Source organism: Poromitra crassiceps, assembly GCF_964638095.1.
Source record: "Poromitra crassiceps genome assembly, chromosome: 3".
Lineage (NCBI taxonomy): Eukaryota > Metazoa > Chordata > Actinopteri > Beryciformes > Melamphaidae > Poromitra > Poromitra crassiceps.
In genome coordinates, this window is record NC_139625.1 from 84,845,544 (window position 1) to 84,865,748 (window position 20,205).

General features: G+C 45.7%; 1 protein-coding gene across 1 annotated transcript in view; it reads left to right on the forward strand.

Moving 5' to 3' along the window:
- The window catches only part of heatr5a (HEAT repeat containing 5a), a gene marked incomplete at its 5' end in the record, with an annotated part of 78,001 nt that continues 57,796 nt past the window's right edge, over window positions 1-20,205 (forward strand). The window contains 6 exons of the mRNA XM_083633199.1: window positions 1-129; window positions 2,772-2,983; window positions 10,334-10,442; window positions 14,976-15,125; window positions 16,249-16,423; window positions 17,813-17,958. Of these exons, the coding sequence (XP_083489325.1) occupies window positions 1-129; window positions 2,772-2,983; window positions 10,334-10,442; window positions 14,976-15,125; window positions 16,249-16,423; window positions 17,813-17,958 (921 nt within the window). The remainder of the gene's footprint in view (window positions 130-2,771; window positions 2,984-10,333; window positions 10,443-14,975; window positions 15,126-16,248; window positions 16,424-17,812; window positions 17,959-20,205) is intronic.

The window sequence follows — 20,205 nt, forward strand, 5'->3', positions numbered from 1 at the left end:
ATGGAGCGTGCTCAGTGTGGTCTCCTCCTGGATGAGGAGGCTATGAGCCAGCTGGGAGAACACCAGAGAGCCCAGTTCCTCTTCCAATGGCTGACCCACCTGAAGACTCTGCTGCCTGCTACTGACAGGGTGAGGGTGGTGCACTGCTGCTGCCTGCTACTGACGCATTATTATGGAACCCACCGCGGTTCCGGCAAAACCACGCCCTGTGCCCGCCTACGCAGCAGTCAAGCGCCGGGATTGGCCAGGAGCGAGTCTTTTGTTCCCTTTTGACAGCTCTGTCTCTTGACAGCTCGAATCTCCCACACCACAAACACTGCAGTGCCCAGCCCAGCGATTTCATTAACGCAGCCCCGAACAAAATTATATTCGCTTGTGAAACAAATGTTCAATGTCAATATAAGGGGCCCTTTACACGAGGAAAGTTTCTGGAAGAAACGACACAATAGCGTTTCCTTCACACCTTTTCCTTCACACCTTCTCCTTGTTTACATGAGCGCTGTTGAATTTTTAAAACGCCGTAATGTACATGCCAGGTCGCTAGGTGGCAGTGTGATCACCTTATTCTTTGCCCATACAAGGACGCTGCTGCATGACGTCATTTTGTAATCGTCTTTCCGGTTTTTAAACACGGAAGTAGAGTCCGCCTTCCGCAGTCATTTAGACTTGCCAAAAAGCTTTTTTCAAGCTAAAAAAAACCCCCAAACTGTTTTAAAGTTTTAATATTTGTCGGGTGAGAACGTAACATATATGTGACCAGTTTATCAGAATAACGCCTATTGGAAATCTTTAACGAGCAGCGAGGACCGGGAGCGCTGAGTGTGCTATCTGTCAAACCCTACTGTACTTAGGCTACTGGCAGTGAGAAAACACTGTCGACGTGCTTTTGTAACTAAGGTTAAATGCCGACCGGGTACAGCCATCGGCTCCTCGCAGCAGTAACGCTATGAACATGTAACTGAAGTTGGCCGCAGTGTAGCTTAATTCTGAATGTTGCCAAACTTCATTCATACTGACGTTTTATTTTGAAAATGGTTGCCAACTCGCGCACGGCTATGGCGTAATCGCGTGTGTCGCGTGTGCAGGCACGTCAGAGTTTCTGAAATGTCCCGTTCCAAAGCGATTACATGGAGCCCTCAGCGGGAAGCGTCTCAAACAATTTAACTCTGGAGAGTGGTTCCAAAATGTGTCGTTTCCTAAGCGCGAATTTGCCGTCACCGTCTAAAAGGGAGGCACCACTAACGATACAATAATTCCCCGTCACCATAGGAAACCGTCCTTGTGTAAAGTGCCCCTAAATCATAGGCAGCGCGAGGGCATCACGCATGGGACAAAAGCACATAAATGCTCAAAATTATTATAATTATCGCTGATATGGCCAAATTGAGATGGCGCAAATCTTCCGTTCCTTCTTCAAAAAGAAGCAATGCTCACTCCACATTCGGTCAAGGCAGCCGTGCAGGTCTCCATGCACTGCGCAGCGCAGCGCATTCAACAACAAAACAACATTGCCAGCTCAGATTTGTGATTGTTTTGTTTTCTCCAGATAGTCCCGTATTCTGGTTCAACACGCTTTCTCTAACTTGGCCCAGTTGCTACATTTTGTGATCAGTTTATGTAATTTATCCCAATGACCAGCAGGGGGTGATAAAGGTAGCAGGGAGCTAAACAAATTCATGTGAGGCAGAATATTCCTCTTTATAATGGAAGCACGTAATGAATATGAGAACAACACAGCAACAACTCTGCAAGTCTTTCTGTTATTCTCATCTCCTTCTATCAGGCTGCCCTGTTGTATCCGTCACGATAAACGTTTCGAACAATAGAGTGGCATTTTTAGTCGCACTTTGAATTACCGTGTTTTGCCGGGTTCATAAAATAGTGTCTCCTGGGTCTCTCTCCTCTGGGACATTCAGCGGGTCGGGTCAGTAATGTCTTCGGAAAAATTGGGTCGGTATTTAGTAGGGGTGTCACAATATATCGTCCCACGAAATTTCGCGATAGTAAAACGTCACGATATGTATCGTTGAGATGAAATCTCATATCGCAAATTTTTTTTTTTTTTTTTTTTTTTCAAAAAATAGACTAAGAAACGTCTTTGTTTGTTGAAGTTCAATGTGTGGAAAGTAGTTCAGTTGAACAAGTCTCTGAAGAGACACATGAGAAGTTATACAGGAGAGAAACCATTCAATTGAGTTTCTGGCAAAACTGTTTACGGTACTTGACAGGAAAAACTGAAGATGCATAAAAAATAGATTAAGAAAAGTGTTTGAGTTTGAAGAAAAACTGAAGATGCATAATGAGAATTTATACTGCTGAGAAACCTTTTAGTTCAAAGTAAATCTAAGTGACGGTGTAACTCATTCTATTTCAAGATAAGCCTTATCTCCAATCTCATGTTTTTTCTAGTTGTTATTGTAATAACAATTTCCCACAACAGCATGTTTTGTATTTGTGCATTTCAAATAAAATACTACTTTTCCAGTCATATATTGTCATTATTCAAGTTTAAAAAAATATTGTTAAAATCGTATCGTATCGTATCGTTATCGTTATCGTGAACCCAGTATCGTGATACGTATCGTATCGTGAACTGAGTGTATCGTGACACCCCTAGTATTTAGGCTAGATATTAATTTTAATTTTCAGGTCCAATCGGATCTCGGAAAGAAATGGAATTCTCTCTCTCTCTGTCTGTCTGTCTGTCTGTCTGTTTGTTTGTCTCTCTCTTTGTGTCTCTCTCTGTATCTCTCTCTCTCTCTCTCTCTCAGGCTGATATTAAACAGCACCAGCGGCGGCTGGTAGAGCAGCTGTCTGAGGTTCTGATTGGTTCTCCGGGCCCGCCGACCCGCTGGCTGCTGGCCCACTGCCTGGCCCTGCTCTACCGCCTGGGAGACCCCATCTCCGCCAGCCTATTGGTGGACAGGTGTAATGACATCATCCGCAGTAAGGACGACTCGCCTTCCGGCCTTCCGACCCGGCTGTAAGTTTTGACCAGTGGCCAATCCCCCTGCCTTCCCTCTGATGACGCGGAAGTGAAGTGAAAAGCTGTAGTTCCTCGAATGGCCACTTGGGGGTTGGGGGCAGTAGGCATTCCCCCCATGTTAAAATGCCCGACTTTGTAACAGGATTAAACATCTTTCCAGTTAGGGGCGAAACACGGTTTTGGTCTCTATAGCTAATTTCACCTTTTCATAACAACTGTAGGGGGGTAATTTTTTATATAACTCGCCAGTTTGGAGTAAAATAGATGATAGAAAAGGGGGTGATTGACAGATCGCCTGTCCAGTGATCACGCAGCTTGCCGATCACGGACCAATAGCAGGCGGAGCTGCGGCTCTGGAAAAACCCCATCTCACGCGAGCAGCGCAAGGACTCAACCCATTCCCTCCCACTCTGCTGACGAAAAATCAAGATGCGGCCAACGAATCAACTCCAAACGGGAGACCAAAATCAATGGGATAGCTCTGTCCATATTTTTAGGTCAGTGGTTTTGACGCTGCATTCAGGTCACATAGAAAAGATGGTAAAAAATGAGATTTCTGCTAAAAATAAAAAGATAAAATTGTCTACTCAGCTTTCAGACATCTTGATGCCTTCGCTACAGCCTCTATGGAGGTCTTGATGGTTTTCCTGCTCTGCAGCCCTATGAGACCAAGGAGCTGAAGGGCCTTCCTGAGAGAGCAGCTTGTGAAGCCTCTGCAGCGTGCTCCACTGGGTAGCCTTGACTTAGGCACTCTCCTGCCTGGCCCTCATCTTTTCACAGGCTTCTTCGTCTTGACAAATGTGATGGCCTGGTTTGCTGCAAGAGATCTCAAGACAGTATATGTACTTAACTAACTTAATTTAACCTAACTAACTAACTATCCTGTGTGCGCAAAATTGTGAGACTAAACTCCGGCTGACACCCAAAAAACCTACAATTCGCTAGAGAAAAATGAACAGTAATGTTTGTTTATTAACACTTTGAGTGCCACGGCCCTTGGGCAAAAGGTTGCTTGCTGTGCCACATAGGCCGCAATGCATTTTAAAACAGTCATATAATTTTTTTAATAATTACTATGTAAACACTGAACACGCACAAATAACGATGAGACTCTCTTCTATCACCTGCAAAAAAAAGTTTATTGATCCCATTTTCCGTTCTTTAGTTATGAGCCGGAGAAGATAGCTTGATTGAAGCAAAAACATCCCTTTTTTTCTACGAGCTGAGATAATGAGCCTTTTGTGAAATTAAACATTTCAAGCACATCACTGACTCTGAAGCTAATTTTCTGATGTCTGGGTCTGTCTGGGTGAAGTGTATGCTGCTCTGCTGCTCTGCGTGCTCCCCCCCCCCCCCCTCAACTGCACACGCCTCCTGGGTGTGTCTTATGTGTCTGGTGGCTCTCAGTCTCTGCTGAGTTTGCTGCGCACACACAGTGAATGGTGCGCGACATTCAGCTTTTTGGTTCCGCGTGTGTTTGTCACGGGCTCGCATGCTTCCAGTTCGGAATAATAAGGCTGATTATGTGAATGTGCTGTTGCAGCGTACATGGAGGTGCTCAGTTGTGACAGCGGATGCTGCTGCTGGGGGCACAGCTGGCGTTGTGCTCGTTTATGGAGGCACGTCGATGCATACGGACGGATGCGATGCGATTTCCTCATTTTCCCCAGTGACTATTTCTGTGTGTTTGGCTCCTTTTTCTCTGATCAGGAGAGTGCTGTCGCCACCTAATGGGTTTGTAAAATAGGTTATCGACCTCCAATAGCTACAATATTGTTAGAGGCGACGTAAGAAGCTTAGATCGACACCCCCCCGTCAAAAAAACAATTTGGAGTTATGACGCCATTTGGCGTCGCTGGCACTGTACGGTAAATTTCTAATGACGCCATATGGCGTCGCTGGCACTGAACGTGTTAACTGGCCCCTGGCCTCCTGTCATTTTGCAAAAGTGGCCCCCGGGCAAAGCAAGTTACGTATCCCTGCTATATGCCATTTTACGTGGGATCGTGCTGAATCTTTCAAGAAGTGTCTTAAACCTCCCTGGCAGCCCTGATTTGTCCACAACTGTCAGCAATCATGTCTCTAACTGCTGGTTGCCTGGAGTGCTGCAGTGGCCTTCAGGGTGCAACCGAAAAGCTTGCCAAGGCTGTTGACTGGCTCCTCGGTGACTGACGGGATCTGGAGACCTCCGCTCAGGATCTTGGATACCCTCCTCACAGTCACAACCATGGACCTGGACTTGGCCAGCTTGAGGCTCAGTTAATGAGTCACTTGTGGCCTTTGAGGATCCACAGTATCCAGGCAGGCACTGATGATGTCGTCACCGCCGGCTCACCCATGAAGGCGCTGATGGGGGTGCCCATGGCCACCAGTGTTGGGGGTAGTAACTCATTACAAAAGTAACATATTTACATGTAATATATTACTTTTAGCAGTAACTAAGTAATATAACTTATTACTTATAGGATTTCAGTAATATTATACCAGTTACTTTGTCAAGTAACTCAAGTTACAAATTGAGTTTATTTTATTTGATCAAAGCACATATTTAAAAAAGATACAATCATTTCCTAATCAAACTGTGTGTTTTTATGCAAATAACCACTATAGATGACAATAACAAAGGAAAATAACATTTCGAATTTTGGATTGTTTACACTGACTTCAAGGCAGTTGAAATTATTTTTCGGGATATTTCCGGGGCGGCGATGTCATTCTGCCGCTGCTGGCGTTTTGGTGAAAGTAATGCAAAAGTAGTGTAATAAGTAACGAGTTACTCTACACAGACAGTAATATTGTAAAGTAACGTATTACTTTCAAATGAAAGTAACTAGTAATATGTAGTATATTACATTTTGAAAGTAACTTGCCCAACACTGATGGCCACAGCGAGAAGTATCACTGAAATGGTGCATCCAGTTATAATCCCCTTCTCCAGTCCAGCTAATGTCATGCTGACATTGAAGTTCCAGAGGAGGCTCTCCGGCTGAAGCGGTTGTAGTAGTTTATTGTGAGGCCCCTGATCTTACTTGGAACATGGTGCCGGACTGCCGGTCCAGCACAGTTTCCACCAGCTTGTGTGGGATTGATTCATAGGTGGTTTCCTTTAGCTTTCCGGGCCTCTTGGATCAGCCGGGTGACAACTCCTTTATGCTCGGATCGATGCACCTTGGCACCCGCGGGACTCCCCTCTCTTCACTTAAGTTAAGTAGGGAAATTCATCCTCTGCATTTGGCCCATCCTCTACTAGGAACCTTCATAGAACTAGGAGAGGTGGGCCACCGCAGTGCAGCGCCCGGGGACCAACTCCAGCTCTTTTGTCAGTGCCTTGCTCAGGGGCACTGACAGGAGTATTAACCCTAACATACATGTCTTTGACATGAGTATTAATTAAGTCTTTGATAGTGGGAGGAAACCAGAGCACCCGGAGGAAACCCACACGAGCACGGGGACAACATGCAAACTCCACAGAGAAAGAACCTGGGACCGACCTGGGTTCGAACCCAGGACCTTCTTGCTGTGAGGCAACAGTGCCAACCACTGAGCCACCGTGCCATCTTAGGTGTCAATACAATACATTGCCTTCAACACAGTGAGTTCTTTCTCCCTTGCCCTTGGAGCATGCAAAGTAGCCACTTAAAACTCTCGTAAAAACTCTCGTAACGGGACAAGCCCGTCTTTTATTGTCACACGAACACCACAACACATGCATGAGGCCACAACACACTCATGCTGACGGTGGCCGGTGAAAAGTGTCCTCTGCATTTAACCCATCCAGGCATGTCCTTTCCTCCGAGGGGCAGGCCAGGAGCAGTGGTCGCTTTCTCGTACAGCGCCCGGGGACCAACTTCGGATGTTGTCGTCACTGGTCACTCGTCACTTCATCTTTGGCCGAGCAGTGTCTAGATCAGGGGTGCCCAAATTCTTTCCCATGAAGGAAGGGCCAAAACTCAATCTGGGTGGAGGGCCGAGGGCCAAAAATAAACGTTGTGGAATTACATTAAAATGTATTGTGTTTTATAGAAAATTAACATTCTAAATCTAAAATAACATTTCAATATAATAATCTACTTTTTATCTGTTTGGTAATTGTAATAATTTGCAATTGGTTATATATATTTAAAAAAAAAAAAAACATCTGCATTTGTGGGGAGCTTAAACATTTAATCAGTAAACACCCAGTTAACTCATTGAGTGCCAAGGACGGACATGTTCGTCATTTCAAATAGTAACGTAGAGTGCCAAGGACGGACATGTTCGTCAATTGCGTTTTTTGACGGTGGGGCGTCGATCAAAGCCTTCTGCCTCGGATGTACAAATATTATAGCTATTGGATGTGTCTAACCTATTTTACAGAACCCTTAGGTGGCGACAGTGCTCTCCACATAACAGAAAGGCAAGGAAAAAACAAAGAAGAAGTCGTTATGGAAACGGAAATCGCATCGCATCCGTATGCATCGATATGCTGAAGCACGTTACTGCAGCTGTGCCTGCAGCAGCCAATCTGCTCCCACAATTGAGCCGGACAGCACATCCGCACATCCACACCGTGGAGTTGCTATTATTCTCAACTGGAAGCATCGTTGCCGGTGACAAACACACGCGGAACGCTGTAAAAAAGCAGGATGTCGATGTCCCTTCACTGTGCGCACAGCAAACTCAGCAGAGAGCCACCACAGACAGGAGGAGGAGTGTGCAGTTGAGGCGAGGCGAGGCGAGGCGGGGCGGGGCGGGGCGGGGGGGGGGGGGGGGGCACGCAGAGCAGCGCGCAACACCCAGACAGACCCAGGCAGCAGGACAGGATTGACAAACGCAAGCCAGAATATCCGATGCCCACCAGATGACTCAGTGAATGTGCTTGAAATGCTGCATTTCACAAAAGGCGGAATAACTCAGCTTCTAATTTGAAAAGTGTCTTTTTGCTCAAAACAGCCTATCTTCTCCGGCTCATAACTAAAGAACGGAAAATGGGATCAATAAACTTTTTTTTGCAGATGATAGAATAGAGTCTCATCGTTCTTTGTGCGTGTTCAGTGTTTACATAGTAATATCACACAATATTCTGTGGGCCTCGAGAAATCACTGAAAACGCTCTGAAACTCTGGCACTGGGAGCATCCGTTCTCCAAAAGTGGCTGGCACTCAATGAGTTAAAAACAGTTGTATTTTCCACCTTTGTAATCAAGAGAGAAATTTGACTTAATTCACAACTTGAAAAATCCTCAAGGTACTTTGAAAATCAGCTTTTTTGTCCATCTTTTGTAAACAATTTGCCATGACAATTTGCAGGGATGCAATGTCAGGAGTGAACACAGTATCCGCAGCCACATTCAGACACTGTTTCACAAAGTCACCACATGAAAAAGCTCGTCCACCCTTTGCAATCAGTGCAGATATCTGATAACTTGCCTGAGTTGCATTCTGGATAAAAAATCGGGGGGGGGGGGGGGGGGGGGCATTTTTCCCCCCAAATCTGGGGCGGGCCAAAACAAACAGAGCGCAGGCCAAGTTTGGCCCGCGGGCCCCAAATTGGTCAGCACTGGTCTAGGTGAATCCGAAGGGGTTCACAATAAAAACAGTGCTCTTCCTGGCCCTCTCCCTGCACCTCCTCCTGTACGATTCAGCTCGACAGAGGGGCTAAATGGTACAGATGGTCAAAGGTCCTCCTCTTTAACATCCTTTTACTGTCGCCTTTAGCTTTCTCAGCTCCTGAGTCCTGAGGCCTAAAGCCCAATTTATGCTTCGTCTGCCGACACTTTTGAAACGGTCGCCGACAGAAATGAGGACTTGCGTCGACACTTTCAAGTGTTGGCGAGCAGTGTCTGCTACCTGGTGACATGTCTAGTGTCGCTGACTACGTCATAGTATCGCGCAAGTCTGATTGGCTACATAGACGGCACGCGCTTGACTTCCTTGTTCCCAGAGAGAGAGGAGGTGAGTTGTGTGGTTGTGTGCCATTTATATGCGGCAGCGGCTGCATCCGAGGTGCCCGAGGTGGTTCTCACTGTGCATTTCGTTCCCTCTCTTTGGCAGTCTGCAGCTGCTTATAGCGTTCGAGTGTCACGTGACCGTTGAACCGAGGCGAACGTCCTCTGAAGTATAAATGCAACACCATGAGCGACACTTTATAATAAGTATAAATGAAGCTTTAGCTGGCTGAACTGATCATACACATAGACCGCTGATTGTAGAACCACATAATTGTCAAACTGGAGTCACTCTGTCCTTATTGGCTGCAGGCCACTTGACCAGACCATCTTCCAATGATCTGCTTGGAGCTCCCAGGCACTGTGTGGGGTGACTCCAGGCCTGGTTCCTCTAGGCCTGGCTGCTCTGGGCCTGACTCCTCTGTGTTGCTCTGGGCTTGACTCCTCTGGTTGCTCTGGGCCTGACTCCTCTGGCTGCTCTGGGCCTGACTCCTCTGGCTGCTCTGGGCCTGACTCCTCTGTGTTGCTCTGGGCTTGACTCCTCTGGCTGCTCGGGGCCTGACTCCTCTGGTTGCTCTGGGCCTGACTCCTCTGGCTGCTCTGGGCCTGACTCCTCTGGCTGCTCTGGGCCTGACTCCTCTGGCTGCTCTGGGCCTGACGACTCTGGCTGCTCTGGGCCTGACTCCTCTGGCTGCTCTGGGCCTGACTCCTCTGGCTGCTCTGGGCCTGACTCCTCTGGCTGCTCTGGGCCTGACTCCTCTGGCTGCTCTGGGCCTGACTTCTCTGGTTGCTCTGGGCCTGACTCCTCTGGCTGCTCTGGGCCTGACTCCTCTGGCTGCTCTGGGCCTGACTCCTCTGGCTGCTCTGGGCCTGACTTCTCTGGTTGCTCTGGGGCTGAATTCTCTGGTTGCTCTGGGCCTGACTCCTCTGGTTGCTCTGGGCCTGACTCCTCTGGCTGCTCTGGGCCTGACTCCTCTGGCTGCTCTGGGCCTGACTTCTCTGGTTGCTCTGGGCCTGACTCCTCTGGCTGCTCTGGGCCTGACTCCTCTGGCTGCTCTGGGCCTGACTCCTCTGGCTGCTCTGGGCCTGACTCTGCTGGCTGCTCTGGGCCTGACTCCTCTGTGCCTGGTGGTTCTTCAGGCCGTGCAGACTTTGTGACATAACACAGACTGTCTGCACTCATCACAAGCCGTACTTCATTAGCTTCTGTAGGATTTTCCAAAGCTTGATTATGCTTATTACTGTTCACTCAGCTTTCAGATTTTATTAGAAAATTATTTCAGCACAGCGATCCCACACTGACAGATGACTCACCGTATATATCTGTGTGTGCGTGTGCGTGTGTGTGTGTGTGTGTGTGTGTGTGTGTGTGTGTGTGTGTGTGTGTGTGTGTGTGTGTGTGTGTGTGTGTGTGTGTGTAGGGCAGCCATCGCGTGTCTGGGCTGTCTGTATGAGCAGCTGGGTCGGATGCTGCTCGGCTCCTTCAAAGAAACACTGTCCAACCTGCTGAAGGCCGTGAAGAGTGCTGAGGTACGTATACACGCACACGCACACACACACACACACACACACACACACACACACACACACACACACACACACACACACACACACACACATAAGCCTCTTCTAAACATGAACTGTGCATCATAACCTAGAATCAGGTCCGACTATCCCCCTCAGGTACCCTGCTAGACATGACTCAATAAACCACTTCATCACTTTCTAAACATGAGGGAGAAGCTCCTGTGTGGTTTGGTGGTGGTTTTAACGAATTATAGGCTACAAGGACCCATGTCGTATTAAGTGTTAAAAACTCAGCAGAAACTCATTTTAAAAGCTCAGAACGAGAATGTGTTTCTGCCGAACAAATTTCCACTTGAAACAGCATGCGCTGGAGAGACGAGTGTGTTGCATCTCTCTCCCACCTGGCTGTGGCTTATGTCTATGGGCTGTCCTGAGTGTCCTCACTCACTGATCATGAGTTTGCAGTTTAATTCATCGATATGTAGAACGATTAATTAGCATAATATTATAGGCTACGTGAACGTTAATACCGCAGGGAACTTATCACCCAATACAATACGAGGGATCAGCGTGACGTCACTTGCCACCCAGAAATGCGGAACCCCGCGGCAGTTAATAGTATGAGTTGTGTCAAACAAACGTTAATATCTCAAAAACTATACCGGACATCGCTTATATTTTGACATTCTGAGTGAGAGCAGAAGTAGCTCAAGAGTTTGATGTATAATATATGCATGTCGTGTTAAAGTTGTATGAACTGTCGCAGTTTTTAAAATGTAAACAGAGTTAACCGGCTAGAGTCGGCCACTCTCGCCTCGCGCCACTTAGGGTTCTATTGCCGTTGCCACCCAGTGACGTGTTTTGTTGGCGTCACTACCAAGCTACTGTACGAGAGTCCAGAAGAAAATACTTTGCTGATGTTGTCATATCCAACTGTCACAAACCCCGTGTGTTGTTTAAAACTATTAACACCGTTCTAAATGCACCACAGACTGCCTGCATTGAGGCCTCCCCAACTGTCTGTGAAAACTTTTTGCATTTTTTCATTAACAAAGTATCTTCTGCTAGGGCTGTCATTTCACCACCTGCGCTCGACCCCTCAGTGCTTGTTCCCTGTGATGCTGTCTTTGAGACGTTTACACCTGTGACCCTATCTGGCCTGCAGGAGCTAGTAAATAAACTGAAGCCCTCAGGATCCCCCAAAGATGCTGTCCCTCCACGCCTTTTTAAGGAAGTGTTTCCCACTGTTGGGCCATCTGTGGTTGAGATTATTAATAGTAGCCTCTCCTCAGGTGTGGTACCTGCAAATTTAAAACATGCAGTTGTGCAGCCACTGATTAAAAAGCCGAGCCTGGATCCTGCACCTTTATCCAACTACAGGCCTATCTCTAAGCTCCCCTTTATCTCAAAAATCCTTGAGAAAACAGTGTACAATCAGCTAACGGCCTTTTTAAATGAACTTAACATCCTTGAAGTTTTCCAATCCGGTTTTAAATCTCTCCACAGTACTGAATCTGCGCTTTTAAGAGTTTTTAATGATATCTTTTTAGCTACCGATTCTGGTGACTGCGTTGTCCTTGTGCTTTTAGATTTAACAGCTGCCTTTGATACAGTGGACCACGAAATCCTGATTTCCCGCCTGGAGCAGTGGGTGGGCATCAAGGGCATAGCCCTGGACTGGTTCAAGTCCTACCTGGCAGACCGATCCTTTTGTGTAAGCCTTGAAGACTTTGTGTCTTCCACTGCCCCTCTCCTGTATGGGGTCCCACAGGGCTCAATACTAGGCGCTGTCCTTTTTTCGCTCTATCTCCTGCCGCTAGGTTCTATACTCAGGAAGCATGGAATTGCCTTCCATTGCTATGCAGACGACAGTCAGATATATGTCCCCCTAAAGAAATCTGACTCCTTCTCCATCCAGCCACTGCTCAAATGTCTGGAAGACATCAAAGCTTGGATGGCTTTAAACTTTTTAAATTTTAATGACAAAAAAACAGAGGTCATGGTGTTCGGTGGCTCCTCGGTGACCCCCCTGGTTGAGTTAGGTCCCTTGGCCCAGTACGTTAAACCCATCGTAAAAAACCTAGGGATCAAAATTGATTATGAATTAAAACTGGATAGCCAGATTAAGGCAGTGGTTAAATCCAGCTTTTTTCAGCTAAGACAGCTTGCCAAAATAAAACCCATGCTCCAGAGGCAGCATTTTGAGGCTGTCATCCATGCCTTTGTCACCACCCGGCTGGACTACTGTAACGCACTTTATGTTGGGGTTAGTGGATCTTCCGTGGCTCGCCTCCAGCTTGTACAGAACGCCGCTGCGCGTCTTTTAACTGGCACACGGAAGCACGAGCACATTTCCCCCATTTTAGCATCACTCCACTGGCTGCCCGTGCATTTTAGAATTAATTTTAAAGTTCTTTTATTTGCTTTTAAAGCCCTAAACGGCCTCGCCCCCCCCTACCTCTCTGAGCTGCTGCACGTTCATGCACCTTCCCGCTCCCTCAGGTCAGCTGACCAGCTGCTCCTGGCAGTGCCTAAAACCAGGCGTAAACTCAGAGGGGATCGCGCCTTCTCTGCAGTGGCTCCGAAACTGTGGAATGCCCTACCGCTGCAGATTAGGCAGGCCTCCTCACTGTCCCACTTTAAAGGCCTCCTCAAAACGCACTTTTACTCCTTGGCCTTCGCTGCCATGTAGGATGCTGATTTTATGACCCATGAGTTGCTTTTATATTTTGTCTTTGTTTTTGTTTTGTTTTTTATGCATTTTATTGACTTTGCTTTTATATATTTTACGCAATGTCTTTCATTATGTTTTATTCATTTTATTCATTTTAGTATTTTTGATTCATTTTATTTCATTTTATTCATTTTACTCATTTTATTCTTTTTATTCTTTTTATTCATTTTATCATTTTATTGATTTGATCTGATTTAATTGATTTATTGTTTTTAGCTGATTGCTCTTCAGTACCCTGTACAGCACTTTGGTCCTCCTCTGGTTGTTTTAAAGCGCTTTATAAATAAAGTTGGATTGGATTGGATTGGATTGTTTACCAAAATGCTGCTCGGCTGATCCCTCGTATAGCCTATAATGCACAGTATCATATCTTTGTTAAATTTTCAAACTGGCAGATGGAAGAAAAGAAAGGATTAAACCTTTAGGCTAGGCTACTTGTTTACTCACCAATTTGTCTCTCTTCCAAATAATCCAGCCACGTAACTACATCCATTCATGAAATTATTAAATAGCGCAGGGACATTTATGGTCTGTATGTGCTCCCTCCCGCCTGCCCGCCGCCCGACCATAAACTGCGAGCTGCTAAACAAGAGCCGCAGGTAGAGCGATGCGGAGGTTGGACTAGGGCCTAAGTAGTATATGATCCGCAGTCGTGGGATTGCGCTCAAAACGGAGACTTGGTTCTAAACATGCATCCAATTTGACTAAGGTGCGGTTATGAGTAGGAGTTCCGTGCATGTTTAGAAACAGCTATACACGCATGCACGCACGCACACACACACACACACACACAGGAACACACACACACACACACGTACACACACAGGAACACACACACACACACACGTGTCGCAAAATGCTGCGAAAAACACCGATAGGACATCACAGTGTGATTAAGTTGTTTACATGTTGTTACAACCAGCTTCAATTGACATCCAGAAAAATAGAAATAAACGTTTATCATATCTAACCTGACAAGGGCGAACCGTAACCATGTATACAACACACTTCAATAATGAAACTAACATCAGAATGCTCCACGCCTTCTTTTATTGCTTACTCCAAGTATGACCTTATTCAGGTTAAGGTCATCAGAACAAGCTGTTTATATGGCAGTGTCTAGGACCAATCAGCATGACGTCACTTGACACCCAGAAATGCTGAACCCCGCGGCAGTTAATAGTATGAGTTGTGCCAAACAAACGTTAATATCTCAAAGACTTATATTTTGACATTCTGAGTGAGAACAGAATTAGCTCAAGAGTTTGATGTATAATATATGCATGTCGTGTTAAAGTTGTGTGAATTGTCGCAGTTTTTAAAATGTAAACAGAATCAAGCCGGCTAGAGCGGACACTCACGCCTCGCACCATTTGGGCTCCCACCCAAGTGCCACCCACGTGCCACCCAGTGACGCGGTTTGTTTACCAAAATGCTGCTCGGCTGATCCCTCGTCTTATTCAGAGTATTGTCGGGTTAATATCAGAATAGTGTCGTCCATGTAAACATGCTCATTGAGAAGCATTTCTCACTCTAACAACACCTTTGTGCCGTCCTAACAAGATATTTTCACGTTATAATTACATTAGATTAAAAGATTACGTCATACAGCAGACACTTTTATCCAAAGCGACTTGTATGAATATCACATTTTGTCAACAGTAGAGAAATCAACTATGCAACACACTCTATGACAGCTAAGACTATAATGAAAAGTCTGTCTGTGTGTGTGTGTGTGTGTGTGTGTGTGTGTGTGTGTGTGTGTGTGTGCGCGTGCGTGTGTGTGTGTGTGTGTGTATCAGTCCCAGGGTCGGTATGAGATCATGCAGTGTGTGCAGCTGATGCTGCGTGGCGTGGGCGTGGGCGCCGTGTCGTGTCACCGTGACGTCTACAAGACGGCGAGGGGCTGCCTGACTGATCGCTCCATGGCCGTCCGCCAAGCCGCCGCCAAGGTAACCACGACAACGACAACAACAAGCTCTGACTGAAGCGGGGGTACGGTGGTGCAGTGGTAAGCGCTGTCGCCTCACAGCTCGAAGGTCCTGGGTTCGATTCTCACCTGGGACGCTGTGGGCGCTGGAGTTGTGACCCCCCCATATCTTCAGTGCCTACTGCCCAGGTGGGTTATCTCGTCGAAAGGGCCTTTCTGTGTGGAGTTTGCATGTTCTCCCCGTGCTCCCCAGGGGGTTCCTCCGTACATAACCCCCCCACTAAAAACATGCAGAAGATCGTCATCCGACCAGTGACGACAACATCTGAAGTTGGTCCAATGATGGTCCAATGAAGGTCCCCGGGCGCTGGAAAGAAATAGCGACCACTGCTCCTGGCCTGCCCCCTGGAGGAAAGGACAAGCCTAGATGGGTCAAATGCAGAGGACATATTTCACCGGCCACTGTCAGCATGAGTGTGTGTAGTGGCCGCATGCATGTGTTGTAGTGTGTTCGTGTGACAATAAAGACGGGCTACCGTCTGAAATCGTGATTATTATACGTAAACCGTTTTCACGGAATTGTGTTGCCAGGGAACAGGTGGGAACCTAGCTTATGTTCTGTCAGTTATTGTACTGGCACACACACTGCAACAGGAAGTAAGCTGGGGGACATTTTGAATGTTTACGTTGTCGAGTTGAAACCGTCTTTACAAATTTGATCATCATGCCCAAAAAGTCCAAAAATATTCCCATTAGGGCTGCTGCAATAATTGTTTTTATTATTGAGCGATTACAGGACGATTTTGCTGATTCTCAACCACCTTTGTATCATTACAATGTGGGTACTATATGCAAAATGAACAATGTCTAACTTGCCTCCATGTTGCCTGGAGCTCCCTTGCAGAAAGTTGTATTTTCTGATTCAAATTGCCAATTTTCCCTGCCGTCCCGGTCATTGCTCCACCCCCTCTGCCGATCTGGGGAGAGCTGTAGACTAGCACATGCTTCCTCCGATACATGTGCAGCCAACCAGCCGCTTATTTTCACATGACGGCGAGGAGTTTCACCGTCAGGAGGACCTAGCGCATGGGAGGAATGCTATTGTGGTAATGCTTACTGTCTGTCTGTGTGTGTGTTGTGCTCAGTGCCTGTTGGAGCTCCAGAGAGAGGCGGCGTTCCTCTGGACCACGGAGCTGGAGAACGTGTCCACGCTTTGCTTCAGAGCCTTCGAAGGATCCAACTCCCAGGTCCGCGTGGCCGTGGCCAACCTGCTGGGGGCGCTGCTGGCTGCCGCCATCCAGCCGCCACAGCCCACCACCGGTACCACACACACCATTCACCAGTCAGACAGCTGACGTAGCAGCACTGCTGTCGTTAAATTAGCAGGGTATCGGTGGGGTCTTGAAAAATATGAAAAGTTGGTCAATCAATTTAGGGTAAATTAAGACCCTTAAAAAGTTTAAAAAGTCTTGATGAGGGATAACATTTTGTAGCTATTGTGCTGATTGTGTTAAATGGGCATATGATATTGTCTCGTATCGATCACAGCCCCCCATTCGAATCAAAGTTGTATTGTGGCAGACTTTGTGATGTCTGCAAATATTGTATTATTGTCCAAAGAAGCACTTTGGTGCTTGTCTACAAACTGTAGGATAGTGCTGTCATCGTTAGGTGAATGGAAAAAATGCTTATTGAACTTGCTTGATTAACCAATACTGTGTGGAGGGCCACATAATAGTATATTTTGAGAGACAAGAAGAGGGCTACTTAAAATGGTTCCGCGGGCCGCTATTGGGCCCCGGGCCGGACTCTGGCCATGCCTGCTCTAGGATGTAACTCAAATAAACGTCCATTACATTGAAGCCAAACAAGTTCCCACAATGCTGATTAGCATTAGCCTATCAGCAGCAGATAATCTCTGTATTCCACAGTAGGACCAGACCAGAGTTTTCAAACTGTTGTCGTCTGAGACTTCCACCCAGCCTACTTCCGGTTAGCCTTCTGCTGACTTTTTTTTCTTCATATAAAGAATACCTGTTATGTTATGCCTTTAGTTTTTTCAATATACAATGTTCAGAACTTCTCTTTATAAAAATAACATGTACGGTAATAAATAAAATTGTACAACAAATAAAAAGAAAGAATAGAAACATAATAAGCGAAACATAAATCAACAAACAAAAAACTGAAGAAAAAAAACTTTTGTGCTAACCATTGGGATAAATTTGAAATGTAAATAATCGAATAGTTTTTGTATTTATCATTTTAAAAATTTCAATTAAGATCAGTAACTTTAAAGATGTGAAAGGAGGGTAGTCTTTTAAGCCATATCATTTTATGGATATAGAACTTTGCTGGTATATTAACAGTAACAGAGTATAACCGAGGTTACTTCCTCATTTGCCATGAGGCTGTGTGCTGTGTGCAGTCATCAGTACAGTGCATGCGCCTCATGGCAAACGAGGAAGTAACTTTGGTTACTCTTTGTTAGTTCGGTTACTCTTTGTTAGTTCTCGGTGTGTGGATTTACTACGAAAATTACTGTTTCACGTAACTTTGGATTATTATTTCATCGCGTGGTAAGTAAGTCATTTACACACAAGATCTCAAGTCAAGACTTTAGAAACCTTTTCAAGTCTTGTTTGAAAAGTCCAGAATTGTTCTAACCTAACCCCCACGTCTCTCACTATCTCTTTCTGCCTTCCCCAGCTCCCAGACAGGGTGTGAGTAGCAGCAGTTCTCTGGAGGAGGTGATGGATTTGCTGTCCGGGGGCTTCCTGCGGGGCGGCGTCGGCTTCCTGCGCCTGAAGGGAAGCAACTCCGTCAGCAAGGACGTCCGCATCGGCATCACGCAGGTGGGTCGTCGTGGGAACTGCACTCCACACATGTCATACAGACATGCATAAAAATGGTGGCGTCGGTATCAGAATCACTTTTATTGCCACAGTATGCAAGTTACATACGAGGAATTTGTCTTAGTGTCTGTATGCAGCGTATCGGTCAGTTCATTATACAGAGATAAGAAGTAACTTATAAGATAATATATATTAATACTGTATATATTAAGATAACTAAAAGACAATCACAACGTTGCAAGTGCAATCAAATCAAATTAAATCAAATATATATAGTATATACAATATGTACATGAGTGGAGGAGTGTTCTGTGGATATTAAATATGTTATGTTGAATTGACTTGAAATTTACAGTCAGAGTTAAATAGGATTTAAATAGGCAGTGAATTTACATGAATTTACAGACTGAGTTAAATATGAGTTTACATTGAATTTACATGAAATTTATAGTTGGAGTTAAATATGCTTTAAATAGGGGATGAATTTACAAATTTCAAATGACTCCTCACCTTTAAAGCCCTCCATTATTAGTATTATTATATAGCATGATACTGAATAGGCAACTAGTAGTAAATGTGTCAGTTTTCAATAGTCATTCAAAAGGGTTTGTGTAGAAATGAAAATAAATAATGATCAGTAGTGATAAAACACTACACATACAGAAGGATGTAGTAATTCCATAGCGATTGTGACGGCATAGAGCAGTAAATTGTGTAAGCATTGTTTAGTAATTAAATAATGAATGTGAAGGGATGAGTACCGTAAATTCCGGACTATAAGACGCACCGGTCTATAAGCCGCGGGACCAAAATTGACTATTTTTTTCTTCTATAAGCCGCACCGGACTATAAGCCGCGGGTGTTTTGATGTTTAATTACCATGTGAAAGGGTTCGTGCACAGAGAGGAATGTCGGGAAAGAGATCGCTGTTTGGGGAAGCTCCCATTTATTAACATTTCAACAAAACAAAACAAAAGTCAGGTCACTAATCCCCAGACAAAATCACACAACAATAGGCTACCGTATATGTGCAGCAAACCTGTAACCAGAGAAGTCAAGTCACTAATCCTCGTCTTCCTCTTCTTCCTGCGTACTGAAACCACCAAAGTCCTCATCTTCAGTGTCGGAAACGAACAGGTTCAGGGTGGCTTCGTCAACCACTCTCCTCTCTCCTTCATTGTCACTCAAAACCAACGAAATCCTCTTCATCACTGTCGGCATCGAACAGCCTCTGAAGCCTCTGACGGCCCTCAGCGCCAGCTGTGGCGGCGTCATCCTTTTCATCCCGCAGCAGTCCAGCGTTTTGGAACCCGTTGGTGATTGTGGATGTTTTCACACTCCTATAATATTCCGTGATCTTCCTTTGTGTGAATTCGCCGAAGTTTGTGATTTTCTCCTGGTAGTCGGGAGGGAGTTGTTCAGTAGTTCTCCCCCGGACGGACAGTCCCTTTCGTCTCATGAATCGGTAGCACCAAGATGGCCCACCTCTGAAATGTTCAATTTTCATCTCGGTGGCGATTGTTTTGGCCTTCAGTCGGATCTGCACCGTGGAAACGTCTCGGCCGTCTCCTCTCTGGGTCAACACCCAGTCCTCAAGGGAATCTTCAAGTTCCGGCCATCTGCTTTTGTGGCCTCTGAAGGACTTTTTTGTCTTATTACACTGAGACAGTTCCTGCTGCTGCTGCTTCCAACGTCTCACCATTGACTCATCGATGCCCAGGATACGCGCTGCTGCTCTGTTTGTTTCTTTTAGTGCGAGTTCGACTGCTTTCAGCTTGAAAGCTGCGTCGTGTGACTTTCTGCGTACCTTCCCCATGGTAAGTGAGAGAGAGACTGCTTGTCTTGTTGTGATTCCGGGCTGATGAACTTTGCTTACCGTAATTACCATATGTAAGGGTTCACGCACAGAGGGGATTGTTGGCTGTTTGAGGAAGCTCCCATTTACCGTATTACCGTAACATTTCAACAAAACAACATAACACAACACCACCGTTGTTTATTTTTACAGTGCACACAGTGTCCGCGGTGTGGTGAAAAGAGGGCAAGAGAGGAAATTAAAACAGAAGTGGATTTATAGTTAGAAAGAGTGCTAAAAAAGAGAGATTTTTTTTTTTTTTTTTTTTTTTTTCTGAAAAAATCCATAGATAAGACGCACCGTTATATAAGCCGCAGGGGCCAAAAAACGGGAAAAAAGCCGCGGCTTATAGTCCGGAATTTACGGTAGTGTTTATATAGTCATTTCTCAAA